Source organism: Accipiter gentilis, chromosome 7 (assembly GCF_929443795.1).
Source record: "Accipiter gentilis chromosome 7, bAccGen1.1, whole genome shotgun sequence".
Classification (NCBI taxonomy): domain Eukaryota; kingdom Metazoa; phylum Chordata; class Aves; order Accipitriformes; family Accipitridae; genus Astur; species Astur gentilis.
The window spans coordinates 19,547,772-19,570,012 of record NC_064886.1 but is presented as its reverse complement, the minus strand read 5'-3'; the positions used below and the strand labels follow the sequence as shown (position 1 = coordinate 19,570,012).

At 40.4% G+C, this 22,241-nt stretch overlaps 1 protein-coding gene across 2 annotated transcripts in view; it reads right to left on the bottom strand.

Annotated features, from left to right (window-relative positions):
* TMEM132C (transmembrane protein 132C) overlaps positions 1 to 22,241 on the bottom strand; it is a 223,058-nt gene that overhangs the window by 9,230 nt on the left and 191,587 nt on the right. For both annotated transcript variants that reach the window (XM_049806646.1, XM_049806647.1), the window contains 4 exons: positions 21,896 to 22,039; positions 5,203 to 5,408; positions 4,449 to 4,722; positions 3,178 to 3,369 (listed from right to left, as the gene is read on the bottom strand). In XM_049806646.1, the coding sequence (XP_049662603.1) occupies positions 3,178 to 3,369; positions 4,449 to 4,722; positions 5,203 to 5,408; positions 21,896 to 22,039 (816 nt within the window). The remainder of the gene's footprint in view (positions 1 to 3,177; positions 3,370 to 4,448; positions 4,723 to 5,202; positions 5,409 to 21,895; positions 22,040 to 22,241) is intronic.

The following is a 22,241-nucleotide window of genomic DNA, read 5'->3' as shown; positions in this document are numbered from 1 at the left end:
AAATTCCAGCTCAGTAAGGATCTCAGCTGATATACTCCAAATCATGAGTCACTTCTTGCAAAATTCAGCCCCAAGTATTCCTACATTTGCATTAATTCTTCTAAGGGCAAGTAACTTTAATGTTATATCCTTCATTCAAACTGCAAATGAAAGGAAAAGATGTATGTGACTCTACAGGCCACTCCTGCACTGACTATTTCCTTCAATGTATTTTCTAGTGTGAAATCTATTCCCATCTTATTTTTTTGGTGATGCAAATGCAAAGTGCCTAAGGTCTCTTTTCACCGGCCCTTCCTTGGGCAAATCCTGTCTATAGGCTGAGTAAGATTTAGGCCTGAGAACAAATGAGTGGCTTACAATAAGGTAGGAAGTGAATTGCACAGTATGCGGAATTAGCTCAGGCCTCCAGGATGAAGGCACTTGCCAAAGTGCCCGAGTAACTAGGGACTGTGCTTACGATCCACACTGACCTGGCATGACCAGAATCAGGATCGCAAACACTCACAGTGCTTGAGCAGGAACTGACCCTCACAAATTCCCCAAAGTGAGAAGCGATGCTCACAGCGAAGCCTTCAGCTGGGAAGCAGGCAGGACACTTCTTTTATTCCTGATGAAGAGAAGGTGGTGGGAAAACAACCAGAGGCAATGGGGGTGGGCAGGCTCCAGACTGGAGGAGCTGGGAGGAGAGGCAGAGACTGAAGTGGGATTCCAGAAGAACATGCTGCTCTATGTATGCAGGAAACTGGGACAGAAATGCATTGAAGGACTGGGAAAAAACTGACTAATTGGGACTACTACTACTACTAAGCAACCAGATTTCCTTGGGCGTTCCAGATCCTGGTGTAGAGAAAGTTTTCCACTGCCTTTAATAGCATCTAGGTCCTGGGGTTTTTTCCAGATGGAGTCTGGAGAAGAAGCAACAGATTTTAAACTTCCTTTTACTGAGAAAAAGATGCTTGATTTTCTCTTGCGTCCTGTTTTACAGTTGGTATCTTCAGTGAGCATGATGCAGTAGTGCTGTCTGTAGGCCCAGAAAGAGGACAGTAGGGACAGCAGCATCCCACACTGCCCAGCAGTACCAGAAGTAGGAGGCATTGCTCAGAATGAGAGCCTGATATGCCCAGTCACTTCTGTATCAGAAATGTGCCACTCTCAGGAAACTGAAATTGTCTCGCAAAAGAACATCAGCTTAAACAAAATATTTCACTAAAATTGTTCCGTAACACAGATGCTGGGAAAAGTAATTTCAAAACAAACCACGTTTACACATTTTTACTCTTTTGTATTATTTTATAACTAGCCACTTGTAGTGATAAGAATCATAAAATCATTTAGGTTGGAAAGGACCTTTTAAGATCATAAAGTCCAACCATTAACCTAGCACTGTCAAGTCCACCACTAAACCATGTCCCCAAGCACCACATCTACACGTCTCTTAAACAACTCCAGGGCTGGTGACTCAACCACTTCCCTGGGCAGCCTGTTCCAACACTTGACCACCATTTTGGTGAAGAAATTTTTCCTAATATCCAATATAAACCTCCCCTGGGGCAACTTGAGGCTGTTCCCTCTTGTCCTATCGCTTGCTTCTTGGGAGAAGAGACTGACACTCATCTCCCCACAACCTCCTTTCAGGTAGTTGTAGAGAGTGATAAGGCCTCCTATGAGCCTCCTTTTCTCCAGACTGAATAACCCCAGTTCCCTCAGCCACTCCTCATAACCCTTGTGCTCCAGACTCTTCACCAGCTTTGTTGCCCTCCTTTGGATGCAGTCCAGCACCTCAAAGTCTTTCTTGTAGTGAGAGGCCCAAAACTGAACACAGTGTATAATGACACGTGATATCGTATCTTGCCCTGCCATAATACAATAGGAGATGTCATGTTGTGCACTACTGAAATGCCCTGTCATAATATGCCATAACCTGCTGTTGATAAATATCTTTGCATACTCAGGACAGATCATCTATAAATCTGAGAAGTTGACAATATAGCTGTGCAACTTTTCCAGATTCACAAGCTCTTTTATCTGCAATCAAAGCCATGATTCTTGCAATGATGCTCTGTCCTACATAACAGAATTGGGTTAGGAATGGTTTAGCTTTTGCTTTTACAGTCTCTGTCTGAAGCCAGTATGTCAGACATGGTTTCTAAGCCCTGGAGAAGGTTATAAATGGGTTAATTACATAAGATTCTTATGTTTACAGGATGCAGTAAATGGAACAGATGGGCAGCATGTCCCTCTAGTTTGGACATTTTCCTGTCACTAAGTTATAAAACAATCTGAATTATTTTTATGTTCCAGAAAATTAGGTAGCAATAATCATGAAAATGGGCCATAAAACTTGACTTGAGATCTCTCCCTATCTCTGTGAGATGAAATACAGTTTCTGTGAGAGGAGTAGCTGTGGACAGACTTAATTGCATGGTCCCCAGTCCTACTCTTCAAATCAACTGACTGAAAGAGCAGTGAACATATAGTTTGTTCCACTGCTACTGACCCTTGTTTTTAATCTGTTCCAGAGCAACTGTTTGCCTTGATCTGGTGGTGTTGTCCAATCTTCTTTTCCATGTGGGTTGTGACCTGAAACATGCTGGTTGAAAGACTCCCTTCACAAAGACAGGAATTTGCTGGCTTAAATTAAGTAGGATCAGCACATGAACTGCATGATGAACCCCCCCAAATCCATCTAAAAAATAAAAGAGGAGAGGAGCCTGGCAGTCTGCCGTGACTCCAGGAGGAAAAAGAAATGTATTTGGCTATCTTCTGCCTCTATTTTATAGCTCTTCAAAATATTAAATTGTTGTGACACACAGAGCTCTGTGCTTTCTGGCATGGAAGACAAGGGCATGCTCATATAGCAAACAAGGATCACTGTCCAAAGACTGCCTGTGTTGCGAAAATAACAGATGTTGCATCATTTAAAGAAAGTTATTAAAAATGTACATAATATAAACGTCAGTGTAGCCAGAACTTTTACTGCAGATTAAGTCCGTATTTGAAGTGAAGAAATGAGAAGACAATTCCAGAGTAACTCTAGAGGAAAGCAATTGACATGGACATGTACTACACCTATACTTTAACTTCTAAACTTGCTATGAATTATCACCTGTACTTCACGTTGATAAAACATTTCCCCATCCCAAAAGGCAACGACAGTAAATATGGAGCGTATGCTACCTGCTTAGGAGTATGAAGCAACTCTTGGGCAATGGTTGTAGCCACAATAGCCCGACTACTTGCTGCACTTGGCTGAAGAAAGAGTGAAAGCCCAGCCACCAGCTGGACTCCAAGGTCTGTTATGGTCACTTTGTCATCTAGCACAGTCACTGTCTTCTCTGCCAGGATGGAGTCAGACAGAGGAGACAAAACCTTTGGAGAAACACAAAAGAATCAACTTAGGAAAAGGCTGATCAATTAAAATAACCTTTCTTAAGGTCATCACCCCTCCTTGTTCCAAAGCTTTACACACAGGAATGAAACAGCAGAGCACACTGAAAAGGCAGTCTGATTTCATTAGCAGGTGCAGAAAAACCTTCAGTAGAGAGGTTATGGCTGAGAACATGGCATCCAATACTGAGAGCTATATCGTCTCAGTTGTGCTATTTGCATCACTTCTCTAGAAGAGTTGATTTAAAACTTTCTTCCCGTTATTCTATGTCCCAGTATGGATGAGCTCATCAGACTTACTTCCCAACCATTTCAAAGGGAGGTTAGCAACATCTAGGATTTGTCCTTCACTGCTTTGCTTGGAAATTCTTATTTCTCTCTCTTTTCTGTTTCTGATGGAATATCAAGGTAGTATGATATCCTTCTCTTTAATGAAACTAAGGGCCATACTGCTATCTTCAGGGAACTAAGGATAGCTAGTTCATGGACATACTGTCTTCTCCACCTTCATCATCTCATATCTACAGTCTAGATTAGCTATATTCACTCCTTTTGCATTGACTTTAGTAAGGATTCAGCTGGGGCAGAACTGGGATATGGTATTGGCCACTTGTGCCTTGAAGGTTTTTAACCCTTGAAGGGTTATTAACCAGGTTGTATTTTTTTTCCTGAATTGATGTTTAAATAAATCAGAAGAAACTTGGCACAATCCAAAGATCTCTGTCTCAAAAAGCCAAAATGGTGCCCATCAGCTGACTGGTGGTAACCTGCATCCATGTGGGGCAAGAACTCTGACTTCTCACTGAGCCTGGAAATGCAGCCTCTCCTAAACACCTCTGAAGGCTCTATGGCTTCCAGCTCCCAGCCAGGCTGCATGCCTTGGACCGCCTCTAGCTTGGATCACTGTCGTTGGGTTAATGCTGTGTGTGACATTCTAGAAGGTCATAGGAATGTAATGGGAAATTATTCTGCTTCAAGATAGAAGAACACTATACTGGATTTATGCCCCCACACAGGTTCTCTATGGGAATGGCAGAATGTGGCAGTCTAGAGCACAGTACCTGCATCGTTGTCATTCCTACTTCCCGTCCAATCAAAATCCTGCCTTCCTGCAGCTTGGCAATGTGAGGATCCTCCAGTTTCATAAAATCCTTCACCAGGTCTGTAATGTCAAACTGCCAATCTGAGCCCAGCAGGTAGCTCAGCTGACCCCAAGGGCTAGAGTCCTCAGCTACAAATTGTGTGAGGACTCGCACCATGGCATGCTGGTACTGCAGAGTGCATCCTCTTCCTTTCCGCTCATCTTCATCCTCATCATCACTGTCTCTGGTGGGTCTTTTTTTGTAAGAAAATGAAGCATAAAGAAATGTTTTAAAGAACATTAGTGAAAACTAACATTAGAGTGCTAATGGAGAGTACCCCCTTAAATAACAGCCCTCCCTTCTGGTTTTTTGGACCATTGCCTATTCATGGCTATCTAGTATGATGAAGGACCATACAAATGGCCTATACCATTTTTCATCTAAGCTGGTATGTCTGAACAACACCAACTCTGTAAGCAGACCTTACCAGAGCACCACACAGTACTCTGTTGCAGAGGTCAGACACACACACAGAAGCAAAACTCCCACAAATTTTAAAAGCTTTATTATATCTGCAGATGTCCAGTGCAAAGCTGGAGATTCCAGTACTGCTGTTCCTCAGGGAAAGTTGCTGCATTTTGGGTGTAGGTGCTGCAGCTGCTCTCGCTGAGAATTAAAATCAACTCCATTCATCTTACAAAAAGACCCAAGAAATTTAGCAACTCAAACTCACCTTTTGTTGGAAACAACTGGGACTCGCCAGCCTTTTATTTGGCTCAGCTCTGTGTCTGAAATGTCTATCTGAAGAGGCAAGCGTGGAACCCAGACTGTGATTTGCAGAGGAGCACTCAGATACTGATACGTGAAGTTCACAAGCGCATTCACCTTGCCCTTCATTTCTTTGCCATTGACAAAAACATAGTCACATCTGTCAGAAACCTAAGGGGGGGGAAGAGAGAGAGAAAGAAGAAAAGGTATTCACTGTGACAAAACAAGCTCAAAGGGCAACCCTAGCATCTCAAAACCACAAACAAACAAAAAAGGCTCCCTTCTCTTTATGCATGTTAATGGTGGCCTTTTACAATGGGAGCAGCTGAACACAAAAATCCTTCATTGGTTTAGGAGGCATAATTACGCTGGAGATGCCTAAAGACTGGATACTATTTATGAAGCTGGTGGTTGATTTTCTGTTTGTTATGCAGTAAGCCACTAGCTGATCACAGCGCTGTGGAATTTATAATGAACAAGGCTCCTTCATGGCTTGGTCAAGAGGAATCCAAAAAATCAAAACAGGTCTCAATAGAGGCAAGCAGCAAATCAAAGCTCTACCCTGATGGGTACCTTCATCAGGGGGTGTTGCTGCTTTCAGTTCTCAAGACAAAGCTGGCTGTGGAGTGGATTTCATCCACTGAAGAGTAACAGAAATCTACTCATTTCCTCCGCAATAAACATTATCTGTTTATAAATGTTTACATTTGGATTAAAGCTGTAAAGTATTTCTAAACACTGTGGTAGATTTATCATTAACATGTAAATGCTGTCCTGAAATATAAGCAAGCATTATCATAGTCGTGTAAGAGTTATATCAGTAATCACTTCTTTAATCAATGTTGTAATTTACAGACCATTGAGTTTTCTCATTTATTACGTTACTGAGTACTAGTGATAAAATCACTCCTGAATATACAAATCATTAAGAGGGATGCAGATAGTATGAAGTGACTCCATGTGATAAAGTCATTGTCATATCTATTCCTAAAGGTGTCATAAATGTCTGGGGAAATCCTGTGGCACATTAATCATACATTAAGTGGCTAGCAACGGGAGCTGTTACATTACTAAATGAGCTGGTATGTCTGCAGAAATTAACACTAAAACCAGCAGATCTCTTCAACTCCTGCTCTTGCTCCCATCCCGACAGAATTCTATTTCATCACCCATAATGAGTATCGTTAGTGGTGACAATGCGTCTCCCCACCTGAACATATATTTATATTATCATCTGCTCCCTTTTATCCACACTCCCATTCCCAGTATCATTTTATTCAAATGAAGATTATCAGCTGGAAATGCTTATGTCCCCAGGCTAATCAAACAGATGGATGTCCTCTGTGACCACAGATACAGGAGCTAAACTGTTCCCAGTTTGACATACACATCCCGTTTGTATCCTCTGTCAGGTTTTGGCACTGCTCACATTCTGGTAAAATATCCGATGGCAAGATTGCAAAATGAAACTTTAGAGAACATAATACAAACGTTTCTATGACTCATTGCCTAAGAGGGTTATGCTGTAACTGGTCTCTGTTGACTGAAGACAGTACTACATACTACAATACCTGACCCATCTGTCTATTTAGGCTTCTCCCTCAGACCATCTAAGACAGGTTTAAAAGCCTGAAGGTGGCAGAAATTTATTCATTTTATCACTGTGAATGGCATGCCCTATTTTCACATGTATTAACTTGAATGGCAATACAGAAAGGAGTTTAGTTCACACTAGGCTGTTTCAGAATGGCATCTAATCTAAAAGTACTATGCAGCAGAGGTGCATAATACAATACCTAATACCATGCAGTAATTCAGAACTCTTTCCTAAATGGGCTGCTCTTTCTTTCTGTGGTGCCATTGCATCAGCTTCACCCTGGGAGAGGAAACATCATGAAAATGTTTCTCATGAAAACAACTCCAGCTGCACAGCCAAGCAAGGGCTACCTGTCAGGACTTACAGCCTTTAAGTTCCTGACCATGGAGGCATTTCTGCCTAGAGCAGTATATAACCGCTAGCACATATTGGGGGCATTCAGCTCCTGTATTTGAGCTGCTGATGTATTTGAGCAAGCCCATTGTCTCACTGCTATCTCAGTTACATGGAAACAGGAACGACCAGTGGGTGACTTGCCTCTCTTGATGCTTACTTACTGATGTGTTACTACCCCTCTCCCTGAAAGTCCCCGTGTCTCTCCACCAGAGATGGAGACCCTGCAGAGTATCTTAGACCAGATACCTAAGTGTTAGGTGGCTGAAGTTAAAAGGAATTCATATCAAATTAATATACCACATATGAGTGTTACCTATAGCACAACATCCTCAATGAAGTTCAGGGTACAAGGAAGTCCTGGCTGATACAGACTCTTAATTTCTGTCTCCTCTGTAACCTCAGGAAAGTCAGTTCAACTCTTTCTGTCCATTTTCCCCCACTGGTGTAAACAACAAAACCCAGGGAGCCTTGGTCAGCAACAGTCAGAGAACTGCACTGCAGTTGGAGCACGGAACAAATTCTGGAGCCAAATGGGAAGTAATGAGTGTGCCTGGGGGAGAAGACCCTATGCCTGGAACATTTGACAAAGCAGCTTCAGATACAGCTCTTCTTTCCTTAGCCCTATCTTCCTTTGAGCAGAAGCATTTGGGAGGCTTGTCAATAAGATCTAAGCTAATTCTTCTTGGAGCAGCAGCCATTGCCATCCTGAAACTGGTTCCATCCCATTCACTTCTATGGAGTTCATCCCAAACGAATGAACTTTCTGAGGTAGTTAGTTGTACAAGTTGCTTATTTATGCACATAGTAAACCACATGCACACGCTGATAAAAGATTTGTGGTAACATACTGGGCTTCAGACTGACCAGGTCTGGTCTAGATGTATGATTTAATATTATCTAAAGCCCAATGTTGTCAGTAACAGAACAAATGCAACTGCCAGGGAAAAAACACAGTAACAATAGTAGCAAAACTGCAATTCCTAAATGGTTCTGGGCTGAGATCCAATCTCCATCTGTATTTGTAAAGCTGCTATATGCCTTCATGGGTATGCGACAAACAAATAGCTAAACAAATATATACAGCATCCTAAGGAGGTGGCTGCTGTAGCTACCACACAGCCTTTAGAATTGGTACAGGTTAATATTTATTACTGGACATGCATCAGCAATAGTGGCAGGTCTTTAGGAGTTGCATTGAGAAAAACATTACTCTTTTCACCAAGTACAAGCATTGCTAATGTCCTTACACATGCTCTTTCGTCTGTTCCTGTATTTCTGATAAAGAGGCAGTACACAGAGAGTACAGGAGGGAGCAAAGCTTATATGGTGTTGTATTACCGTATGCATTTTAACTCTTGTGCTTGCAGGTATCCATTCTTGAAGCAACACTGATTGCTTTTGACAAAGAAAGGCAACAGACTTCCCAACTGGTGCTATACAGGGGATGAAAGGGAGAAAGTATCTTAGCATCTAATTCACCATGTGTGTGTGCTCTCCATATGTACAGGATTAAGGATACTCCTTCTCAAGAAACATTCAATTAAAGCTATTCCATAGTCTACAGCCTCTGTAAGCAATACATCTCAGCTAAGCTTAGCTATTCTAGGCTAGCAGAATGAGAGCAAGTGGGTTTGCTTCCCTTGCCCTTGTCTCACACAGTGTCACTTGAAAAATAAATAAAAAGGATTTCTCAGCCTCAGAGAACAAATCCAGATGTACTGATTCTGCTACAATTTACAACACCAGCAAGCCATGTGTAAGGTCTGATTTTCTAAGCAGACACCCCTCACAAAAAAAGGTAGGGGTTATGTGGTGCAACAACAGATCCCCTTAGCTCAGGTTAACACAGATGGAAATAATATCACAGTCAACTTGTTTGTGGAGTTATTGAGCACAGACTTGGCAAAACTGTTTTGATCTGTTCTCATATGGGGTTAAAAGAGATGGAAATAGGACTGGTAGGGACAACCTAAAACACTGTTGCATGGAATCATGGAGGAAGGATAGCAAGGTGATTAAAAAGAGTAATAAATTAAACTGGATCATATTAGAACTCAAATGCTTTTTAATTAAAAAGGTATATTTGTTCAAGCATTTTTGATAGATAAAAGTATCTCTCTGTTCTCCTCTAGGGTTTTGCAGGGCTTCTGGAAGGTCAGTGAACAGTACAATGACTGTCTCTCATCTGTGAGTCCTGCCCACAGTAGTCTAAGGAAGTTTCTAATAGAAGCTGGAGACTCTGTGAACAGCGATCGGTCTCTCATCTCCTGTAGTACTTATGCTTTTACTATGAAAACATCTTCCCTCTGAAAATGCTTTTTATCTTTGGCATCAGAAGAAGCGAGAGATGATGAAGGGAAAGCCTGCTTAGCCACCACCTTTAAGTGATTGGGTTTTTTCTATCCTGCGTAGCAGATCAGCAAGAAGTTTTGCATTTTAAAGAGCTTTCTGATGCTATTTCAGCAGTTTCTTTCATTATTAAGCTGCATTAAGCTACCTTCCCCCTTTTTTCTATTTTTCTAACTTCTCTCTCCAGATTAAAACTAAAATAAAGAAGCTAGACAGCAAAAGACAGGGCTAAGCACAATTCCCTAGAGGTTTCTTCTTTGTCTTTCTTTTTTCTGGCATTATATTTTTGTGCCCCTTTGTAACAAAGGCCATTGCCTTTCCAGATGACTTGGATAGATTCTGTCTGCAACAAATCACCTTTTATTGAGCTGACAGAGAAAACTACTGCCTGGAAATCAAGAGACAGTCACTCCTGAATCAGTACCTATGGCACTATGTGACTTTGTGATCTGGGGAGTGAATGTACCTTTCCATCTCGTAATGAACAGATTAGCTGCAGTGAATATTAAGGAGACTCCTAGTACCGTTACCAGTCAAATGCAGAACCTCTGGGTCTTCCTTTACTTACTCCTTTCACATTAAGGTCTTGATCCCACCATGCCCTCTGTATTGCAGAATTGCAAGAAGGGAGTCTGAGTTGCTTGAGGTCACCACAAAGGATGTACTGCCTTGGGCTCTGCAGCCATAAAGGGGCTGTTGACACTTCTGTAAGAATATCGGTTTTACTGGGTTAAATTCTGCTACAGATTGCTGAGAAATCTTCATTCAATTACTGGTGGAGGCAGATAGTTTACAAAAGACAAGTTTCATGTCAAATATAAGCTAAGACTGTCTTTCAAAAGATGGTGAACTCAAACCACTGTCTGTTCTGTTTCCTACCTGTTGTACACAGAATTGGAAAGAACAGCAATTGTAAGACCTAAAAATAAATGAGTGGTACTGACTCTGTGAGTCTAGTCTAGTCTAAGCTTGTTTATTCTCCTAGTGGTTTTTCACCTCTGGAGATATCAGCCCAGTCTCTGAAGGACAGTTCCGAAGGACAAAAAGAGACATTTTTAATATGGCAATCCTGTCAAGTTTATGAACACTGGAAATTTGTGAGGCATCAGTCCATTTTCTAGGTAGAGGTCTGTGTGGTTTGCCCTTAATTAAACATCCTGAGGTTTAAAAATTCTCAGAACTTTAAGACTGAACCAAAGTGAGGAGATGTGATAATGGTAGATGTCCTGCTTGTATTCATCAAATTCAGAATCTTGTGTTTTGGTGTGTAAACACATTTACCCATTTCTATTATAATAATGTAAATGTTGCTAAAGTATTCAAAGGTTACATAAATGTTTAAATATTTATGACAGCATTTCTATGAGCAAAAATTTTTCCAGTATCTCTTGAAGGAATCTCAATTTCAATGAAAAAAAATTACAGGATAATTCGTAAAGAATAGTGATGTCCAGTACTTTTCAAATATACGACACTCCTAGTACTTCAGCTCAGTATCATCACTCTTACATACCAGAAGGGCAATTGAAGCTCATGGAGGTTAAGCTTTGTGAACAAAGTTATTCATTCCATTAAGGAATACAGAGCACCAGAATGACTTATCCCACTGAATATAATGACACTTACATAATATATAGAAAATATTAGACAGTGTTAATAATTCCACAAGCTTTTGGGACAATCCTTTAGAATTTTTTAATATTCATGTCCTTGCTATAGAATTTCTTCTGAGATTTTTTTTAAACAACATCCTCTGTAGAAAGGGAATTATCCTCTATTAAATTCTAGAGGTTTTGAGAGAGACTCTATATAGCTCTCTAGCCTTGATTCCAATTAAATACTATGGTTTTATACATAAAGGAAATCCAATGCTTCATGAAGATTAGGTGATGGTAACTGCTTCATAAAATGGATTTCAATGCCTGGCTGCATAATCCTGAATAATCAATAACCTACTACTACTGGAAAATGGAACCTGTCTCAAGGCCTATACTACTCAGTTTTTCATGTTAAACTGTTTAAGTCTGATAAGAGTTAAAGCTTCAGACCTGAGCTCTTCCATGATCTCTGGAATGATATTTACAGCTTTGTGACACTGTTAGAGAAGCCTTTAAAATGGAAGCATCCATTACAGGAGTTGCTAATTGCTAGTGTGACTTGACTTGCCAGAGCCACCCCTCGTTTCCACCAACTACAGCTGGAGCTGTGCTCAGTGACTTGGAAAGCGAAGCCAAAAGCTCCCCTCACAGTGCGAGCGTAAAGGTAAATACAGTAATGCAGACTTAGCACTGGTAAGACTGTCATCTTAATAAATTAAAGGCTTGATTTTTCACATTACGTGCAAGAATAAACCTGAGAGTTGTTTTTACCTACGACCCACCAAAAGAAAAAGAATGTATTTGTTTCTTAAAATAGTTGAGGAATAATTGCTCCCATTCTGGAAACAGTGATGAGAGACCAGGGCAAGTATTACACTTTAATAACTGATTTAAGCCTCATTCTGTCACTCTTAGAACTAACCCTCTGCAATTTTCAATGGATAACATGGCTTGTGCGTTGGTGTTGCTTTGTGCTTGTAAACAGCTGCCACATTCCAAATGCGGTTTCAGTCCTTGCAATCAGTCCTCAGGCAAAGTTCCCAGCAACATGCACTACTAACATGGGGATCGAGCCCTGAGCACTGAAGAAGAGAACTCTGTAAAATCAGGGCCATAGTTTAGAAGCAATTTGGAGACTCTGCTGAGAAGGGTCTGCATTTTCAGTATCAGCAGCCAGATTAGCAAAACTAAGTAGAAAACCCCCAAAGCTAGAGAGCATTTCTAAGGGAAAAGGCTGTACATTATCTAATCTCATTACAAAGATTTTGCTGGCAGCTTTGCAGAGCAGAAGCAGTACATTTAATTAACTGAATATCATTCACTACGACAGAACTGAGAGAGTAAAAGGGGCACAAAATGCCAGCTGAGACTGGAGGGCATCTATTTGCTCCCAAATGACCAGCTTTTGAAGCTGAACTGTAGCTGCACTGAGCCACAGGAGCTCTCTGCAGCTAGCATTATCACGTAAAACAAAATCTGTCTTATTTTGTGCACTCTCGAGTCAAGTAATTTCTGAAAATAGGGCCAAACAGAGTTTGGCTCCTACTCAGTAGGGATATGCCAGACTATGTGTGCAGCATGGCCCCAAATATCTTGCATGGCAAAGCAGGATCACAGGGTAAACGTAGGGACTTTTAATTCCATCTACAGGCTTTGGACAGTAGTTGCATATTTTAGAACATCACAATGCTTGTCATTTTCTAACTTAATATGTATCTACAGTATACAAATTCACAATGTGTAAGTTACAGCTGTTGGCAGAAAAGGAAAGGAGACACAAACTACTGTTTCTTCTGACTGTATTACTCAAAAGGGTCTGGTGAAAACCGCTTATCTTCCCATCATATCTATAGCTGTCACAAGACAAATGTTATTTCTCCCATTTACTTTCCTGGTCTTGATCTTGCAGCTTTGAAGTTCATTTTGAAGCACTTTCTATGGACCTTGAGGCACTGTTATTGTTGCTCTGCCTTGATTTTTCATTTGGGATGTATAGGTTCTCCATACTGACATCACTAACAGAGGTAGCGAGCTGGGTGAAGGCATGAGATGACAGCGAAAGAAGTCTGCAAGGATATGGTTTAAAAGTTTCTTTAGCTGCCCTTGAAATTTTTGCATATTATGTGATGGCAAGGTATTTACAACTTTATTGCTGAATTTAAGTATCTCAGACCATGTCAATTTTGAGTTTCAATTTCCACAGAGGCTGACTGCTTGGAGAGTAGTGGTATACATTAACTATATAACATCTTATGTGAAAGCTCCATGTATTGCTGGCCTATATGCCATATTTGCATCTGACAGAAGTGTGTGGTAAAGCTTCATTTTTCTAAAGCTCCTCTGAAGTTTTTCCACTCTACTGATGTATATTAATCCCAGTAAATCACAGGACTATGAAAAGTATGGAGGAGAGCAAGGAGGTGAACTTTCTATTTGCAATTCTGTTCAGAATATAACATAACATATTAGATTTGCCAGAAGAAAAGCCTACAAAAGCACAGGGCTTCAGAACAGCAAAACAATGGAGTTTCCATGCTGTGACTTTCTTTCCTGTTTTTAAAGCTTTTCAGTTTCACACAAATCATAGGAACACATAGTATCAGAAGAGGAAAGAGGAGCCATGAGAGAAATAGGCTTCTGGGTTTGGACTCACAAAGAGATATGGCTTCTGCTTTTGAGGGCTTTCAAAGCTATATTAGGGTGTGGTGAGTAGGAACTGTATTTGCAGTTCATCAGCTACCGAATGTAAGCTTCAGGAAGGTCATTTGTGGTGGCCCTTCAGGGTATCTGCACCATGCAGTGGATGTGACAGAGATCCCATGCTTGTTCTGAGCCTGCTGGTGCGTCCCTCCAGACCCATGAAGAGACCCTAGCCCAGGACCCAAAAGCAGCATAGCTGTGTTAGCTCTCATCACGGTGTGACATGGACTGAGCTTTCAGCTCCTGATTCTGGAGCAAACCGAGGGAAGACTTGCAAGCCTGAGAATGAACACATAGACACCTTAAGAGTAGTCATCCAACTTTTCTACATTCCTTCCAGAAAGTTATACAACTACTTCATTTTTTAAAATGAGAGTACTGCTACAATTCTGACTGTGCAGGCTGAAGTATCTGAAAGAGGCATCAACCCTCCAAGAGTAGCTGCCTGCATGTTACAGTGGAGGAGGACTGGCAGTAGCTGCTGCTGTTTAGATTGACCCCTCCCTGCTTTCACTGAATCTTGCCGGACTGCCATAAAACCACAGAAGAGAGCATTACATTAAAGTGACTGCACAGAATATGGCCTGTCTGTTAGTAGACCACACTGGATTCCTGGAAATCCCACCTAGTGCGACTTTTCATTTCTCCCTTTGTTTTACAGGGTTGAGTTAGGAATGAGACCTGTTTTAATCAGAAGTTTATCCACCTACTCATTATTCAGCATGCTCAGCTCTCAAAGAGTTGCACCTAGCTAACAAACTCCAAACAGAGTTTTATTTGACCTAAGTAAAAAATGAACGATAAATCAATTGCATTATATTCACTGTAGGAGCTTTTTATTGGAAGTTAGTGTTCTTCTGCAATCAAAATAGCTGGTAGGAACAACCAGTTCTTTCTAGTCAGCCCCTTGTTTTTATTTTCTCCTATAACCTGCACTACAAACATAATGTGAAGCCCTAAATCCTCTGAGTCTTGAAGGCTTTGCAATAAAGCCCCATATGAAGAATGGAGGTGTATGCGGAGGTGCAGAAATGCAATGTAAGTTTGGACACTTACCCTGCTGTATGCAGCAGGAGCTGAAAGGTATGAGTGAAAATGTAACGTGACCGTGACGTGCCAGGGTTTCTAACGGGACAAAATCTTCTGAAACACTGCTTCCCCTTGAAATCACCATCTGCATCACACTTCATCACAACCCACCACATCATTATCTGCCTCCAGATGCTGCTGGTAAGAAAGCACAGGGAAGAAACCTTAGATGCCATGGGAAGCCTCGGTTTGAGCAAACTTAGCCTTCCTCTAACTGATACTTATGAGACTCCTAATTTCTATATTTTGGCAATATCTGTTATAATGTTTCACTGAACCAAGTACAATTATCTCCAAGCTATGTTTAGGATCAGAAACACAGAAACATTGATACAAGATCAGTTCTGTAATGCTCATGATGTAACACTTCAATTTCAACAGAAAAAGGACCAGATCTTGAATTAGCCCCGTGGAGAGTAACACACTAGATATTTAGGCCCTTCCTCAACAAGCTCAAGCATTTCCATATCCTTTAGCACTGCAGTGCACCAGCTAAGGACATTCACACCCTGATTCCCATAGAGATTTTGACAGACCAATGTGGCACTAGCACTTTATTGTAACACTTTACACCCTTCCATCACACCAATGTTTCTGTCATCGCCCATCCCCACCTCACCATTCCCTGGGCACCTGTTTTGCTCTATCTTGGTTTCATGTCTGGAAAGTTCAAAGGGATCCAGGGACCAGCTGAGCCCTTACAGTAAGTAGATCAGGTAGCAGAAGCTGGTGCTGCAGCAGGATGTTATCCCCCATCAGTCCACCAGCTGTGGGGAGAAGCTGATCCCCGGTTAGGTCCAGATATTTACAGAGTGCAGCAACCTCTGCTCTCACTTGCAGAGTATCAGGCTTATGCATGGATAACCACACTTTTCTAGGTAGGGCTAATACAAACAAAGGTCAGGATGATTTCCCTTAGTGGTGGAAGCCTGCTTTTGAATTACAAAGTCTGGAATCCAGCCCCTTTACTCAGAGAGCAAGTGATCATGTTTTTTCCAGTACATAGTCACTGGTTCAAGTCATAGTAAGTATCCTTATGTTTGGTGCCTAAACAATACGATGAAAGGGCATCCATAGATCTTATTTTTATTAAGACTTTTTTTTCTGGAATAGCCACGGTACTATCATGAAACGTTAAGGAGCCTGAGGGACTGTCCCCATACCATTAAAACTTCAGGGTGAGCTTTCCTGATGGCTTTAATGAGTGCAGCACTTTAATGAGTGCAGGATTGAGGCTTAAGAGTTCAATTCTTTAATAGCTGCCTGTAGCTCAGCCACTCGGCTTGGAATTGCATTCAATCTACTGGCAGAAAAATGCGTAACTCAACTTTTAATAAAAATACCTATGGAGGCTGCTAACTAGTGGTTCCTCTGCCTATCAAAGTGAAAACAGTGCTTCTGTATTTAGTTTTAAAACACATTTCAAGTTTTGCAAATACTGGAAAGTGAGGAAGAGCAGTGAAATTTCTTTGTAGTTTAATAAACAACTGTAGAGGTTGAAGCACAGCTATTTGAGTAAGATTGGGTATATTAAGACAATAGCAAAGTATCATCTAAATAATGAAGTGCTGATGACTCTTCCTTAGTAAATAGGGTATTGTGATATGGTTCCAGATACACAATTTTAAAACTAAATTACTACAATTAGTACACAACTATTTATTTATCTCTTATGAATATGTCTGTCTGTCAGCTTCCTTACTGGCAAACTGAGACGTTCCTGCATCCTTTGTTTCACGGCATCCAGACTAACCTTTAATCTGAATAGATTCACAAATGGACAGCAGACATTTCAACATGAGTTTGGGTCTACTAAGAATCAATTTCATTTCATAAACTGTTTCTACCACAAATGGCAAAAACTCTGAAACATTTATGAATCCTAAATGACTCTTTCATAGGAGTATGTTCCCTGATGTCAGCAGTATTCACAGTAAAGTTACTCACGTGTGTAAACGATTACTGGATTGGACCTTTAAACAAGATCTGTAACCTTGACAGGTGTTTATAAGTCCCATCACTATTGATTTGAAAGTGTTGATACCAGCAGTAGCTCCAGTCTTCTCTAGCTATTAAGCTAGAGTTCAACCATAAACCCCCCTAACCAGATTTTCAGCCCCCAACAGTTCACTGTTGCTTTGATCTGGGATTTTGTTTCAAGTGACTGTGATAAGAGAGGGACAGCTGTGACACTCTGTCCTGGATTTTAGCTCCTAACAGAAATTCCTAACATTCTTGCAGTGGCCTTTACCTGCAGTTAATGTCATCCTCTACTCATCAGTCCCAATGAAGCCAAGAGCCCACTGTTCATTAACAACTACTGAGGGACATATTAAAGGTAAGATCTGTGTTTCCATTTCCAGTGACAACCACAGCAGCTGCATGTGTGGACTAGTATTATCTGAATCCATGTTTTGATCTGAATACATCTCTGTCCTGGTTTCAGCTGGGATAGAGTTAACTGTCTTCCTTCCTTCCAGTGCTATGTTTTGAGTTCAGTATGCGAAGAAATGTTGATAACACTTTTCAGTTTTCAGTTGTTGCTAAGTAGTGTTTAGACTAAAGTCAAGGATTTTTCAGCTTCTCATGCTGAGCCAGTGGGAAAGCTGGAGGGGCACAAGAAGTTGGCACAGGACACAGCCAGGGCAGCTGACCCAAACTGGCCAACGGGGTATTCCATACCATGGGATGTCCCATCTAGTTTAGGAACTGGGAAGTGGGGGCGGGGAATCGCCGCTCGGGGACTAGCTGGGTGTTGGTCGGTGGGTGGTGAGCAATTGCCCTGCGCATCATTTGTACATTCCAATCCTTTTATTACTACTGTTGTCATTTTATTAGTGTTATCATTATCATTCTTAGTTTCTTCTTTTCTGTTCTATTAAACCGTTCTTATCTCAACCTGTGGGTTTTGCTTCTTTTTCCCAGTTTTCTCCCCCATCCCACTGGATGGGGGGGGAATGAGTGGGCGGCTGCGTGGTGCTTAGTTGCTGGCTGGGGTTAAACCATGACAATCTCAAAGCTATTATTTCCATTTAAAAATGAAAAGAAACTAGTAAATAAGGTCTTTAGAGTATGGTTCAGGGCTAATACACTAAGACTAGTATCCAGCTTTTAATTTACCGATTATAAATAACAGCAATACAATAAGAACACAATACCACGTATACAGCAACACAATACCTCATGTAACAATACCTCATGTAGCAATGGGGTAAAAGCTAGTCCAAGAATGATGAAATACAAACCCAAAATGTTTACAGTAGCTTCTGAAATACACAGCACTGAAGATTTTTGAACTCAGGTTATTTTCATGGAAAAAAACATCCTCAAGTTCATAAGCATCATCAAGAGTTTTCAAATGGGAAAAGTCACAAGGTATTGCAAGTCTCCTGAAACTGTGCTCTTCTTCACAGCATGAAACCGCATCTGTTCTAGCAGCCAGGTGACCCTGGAATCCAGAGCAGTATTCGCTCTTGAGCAAACTGCACAAAAGTACCAGCAAAAGCAGTCACGTTCCACTTGAATTTCCAGGAGATGCAAAGAAGCCTATGCATATAACTGCAATTACTATTAATGGATGCAGATATATAGATTCTATTGGTAAATTCCAGCTTAGCAAAGTAAAATTTGGCTGTTGCTTCATTTTTACTGCCATAATAAATTTTGTGTCCACTTTTAAAAGGTTGGACCACTGTGTGAAGGACTAGAGCATTCAAAGACTTTTAAAGTTCATGAAATCAACTGTAAATTTGGAAATAAAGAGTTGAAACTATAAGACAATAAAGAAAGTAAAAGGAGTAGTAGTCAGCAAATTAAGACAGGACACAAACTGTGCACTGAGCTGCCTCGAGACCATGCTTATCACTGGGGAAACTATTACCTGTTATTTGCAGATATATCTTACGTTTAGACTTCCACTGGGCTGTGTTACTGAGAATAATGTAATTGCAGCCAAACTGAAGGCACTGTTAAAATTAATACAAATAAGCTTTTATCTAATGGCCTTTCAAATTGCTGGGCAGAAACATTACCTTTAGGCTCTTTACATGAACCATACAAATGGACACTTATTTATTTGGTGACTAAATATTACAAGCCAAGCGCTAATAGGCACCAATCATCCTCAACTTCTAGCCTAATGCTGTTATGTTTGCCTGAATCCAAAGTTGTCAGAAATTCCACACAATTGAAATCAAACCAAAATATCTGTGTGAAACTCTAGATGACAATAGTCTAAGTATTGAATAGCTCTCATCAATAACTCCTTTTTTTTCTTAGTTTGTGGTTTAATCTACAGGCTTTCATACCTGTAAACGTGTTCTGGTTCTACTATGACAGGGATGCTCAGGAACATTAACTGTAAACACATGCATGCATTCTTTGTTGAAGATACCATGAAGTTTTCCCAGCAGATATAATTTATGATGACTGGATTTTTTTTTTCTTAAAACCCAGAAAGGTTAGTCCCAACAAGGTCTCTAAAACAGTATTTTACAGAGGAAAATGATATATCCAAAGAATTTAACATAAAAGCTTGATGGGGAATTTCAAAATGAATTAAGGATGAAAGGCCTTTGTGCCCCATTTGAAGCTTTCTGAGTGCTTTTTAAAATCAAAACCAATAGGAAGATGTCAATTTGACTTGAACCCCAAACTTCATTTCCCCATGTAAAGAAATTTCCTGGAAACTGGAACATTCTAGATGAAAAAAGAGCCCCTTTTTCTTTATGATGAGATGATAAAACCTTTTTGTTAAAGCATTTCATTGAACTCTATATTTTTTAACTAGCTGTATGTTTTACAGCAGTTAGCACTCATGTCACAGATGCATTCCTCTACAGATTCTGCATATATTTCTAAATACATAGAAGATAGTTTCTCTATTCATCTGAGCAATTTCAAAACATTTCTGAAGAGAAAGAAATTACACCTGAAAAATTTCTCTAGTTGATTCCAATAAACACTGTGCGTTAGCCTCCAGTTATTTGTTTCACTTCAACTTCAGAGTGGCTGGACAGGGAGGCTTCTAGAAGCCACTTAAAAATGTTCTGGTAGCGCAAACAGGCTCCATTTTAAGAAACCCTTTTAGTGTAGATAAATTATTTCTGTAGAAAATAAGAGAAGAGCACAGCAGGGTCCCATGTGCTAATCAAAGGACATAGTGCTTCAAGAAGACATGCTTTCCAAACAAATTGTTAGAGAACTACAATAGTCCAGGCTGTACTACAATTACTGCAAGAACATTCTTTTTTTGTAAGATTTGGGAATTTCATTTCTCCTTGATCAACATGCTCCAAAGCTATAAAACCCAGGAGTCATTTTTGCAGAGGGATTTTTATTTGGGAAATCATTGTGCTGTCATTTTCTATGCATCTTCTGGTGATGTATAACAAATGCCCATCAGAAATACATTTTTTTCCCTGACCTGAGTTTTCCTCTGAATGGAAGAACTTAACACTGGTCATTTTCATTGTCGGAAAGAAGAAATCCCCATGGGGCTGGACTTATTTGGGGAAATTTTGTAAGCTATTTAAGCAAGATGGCTAATCTGGATGATTGCAGTAGTCCTTTTCTAAATTATTATTTTTTTTAATTTGTGAATGCTATCTCCTATTTTTTCTTACTCAGGAATGTGTTTTCCAATAAGGTTACAATCAGGATGACCCCTAAACTAAATTCCAGCTTTTACTTTGATTTGTAGTTAGGTGGCTTCCTTAGGAAAAAGGTTAACAGGAATTCTTGAGATTAAAAACTCTGTAAAGCATCTGATGTATGGGAGCACTTCAAGCTCCAGCAAACTGGAGAGATTTGTTTGGCTCTGAAGGATCCACTGAAAGCAGAAAGCTTTCTGTAAAAGGCTTCTATAATGGCTTCATTAGTTCAAAGTATGACTATTTTTCCCACCTCCTTGGTTACTGGTATAACAAATCCTTCTACATAAATTCTACAATAGCACACAAATTATTCAATAGTGCAAAAGTTCACAGGAGTTTTATTGCTCTCCATGAACCTACAAACTGAACTGACTGTAATACATAACGCTGCGGCATTACTATTTGTATACTATACATCCAAGAGAGCTGATAGCATATTAAAGACACCTAAAGAGTATCATCACAAAGCCCACTGTGCTATATATGCTGTAAAATCACATAATACAATAAAATCCCTATTCAAAAGAGCTTATAGATCAAGGGTAAAATCACCCTTGCTCAAAGACCATGCACCATGAATGTCGTGTGTGGGAAGTGCAACGGGATTCATGCAGAGCATTGTCTTTTTACTGACACCCTGCACAACTGTGAATTTCCTTCAGGGCTTTGACTACATATTCACAGCTGAAATAGCTGTGTTGCCTTAAGACAATACCACCCCACTGGTGTTTGTTACTGTGCGACATTAAGCTGCTAGTGCTAAATTGATGGACCAGTCATGTGAATGCTTTCTAGCCACTTCTGTGCAGAATCAAGTTGTTAATTCAAAACAGCTCTTGGCAGAATGTGAAGTCGACCAGGATGACTTTGCATTGCAGTTGCTGAGGAATGCTCATCCAATCCATTCCACTGATGCAGCTGTGGAGGTGATAAGCACAGCTGGAAAGGTGCTAAGAAACATCTGGAGAGGCAGTACTAACAGCAGAGCTGGTTTTGTAGTGAATGAACTCTGTGCACAGAGGACTTGAGGTGACATTACCAAGACATTTTAAAATTAGGACACAAAAATTAAACATTGATATTCTACTGAAACTCAGTGTGGTGGCTGTACTGTTGCACCTAACTCTCTCTTTTCTTAAAAATCCTCTCTTGATGCTTTTGAAACAGTAGTAAAATTAATTTGCTGGATGGATTTAGCGGTTGTTCCCAGGCTATTGTCCTTTTGTGTATAAAAAGACATGAAATTTCAGAAACCAATACATGGCATAAACTTACTTTAAGGACGTCTTCATCAGAGGATTTGCACTCAACTGATTCAGAGATGTCTGTCACAGCACTGTTCTCCTCAATGGAGACCACTTTGATGGGCACTGCCACTGTTTTTCCCGTGAGAATTGCAGTGTTCAGGATTTCCGTGTCCTGTACACAAAACAAAGCACAGCACCGTTCAGAGACAGCTAAAGAGATTTCCAAAAGGCAAGCATCAGCTCTTCAACTGGATTTACACTCAAGAAAGATGCAGTAGTTCTCAGTGGCTAATGATTTAATCTCATCTTCTAATAGGCGCAACTTGGTAAAATGTAGTAAAACCCCAACTGTATTTTATCTGCTAAATAATCAG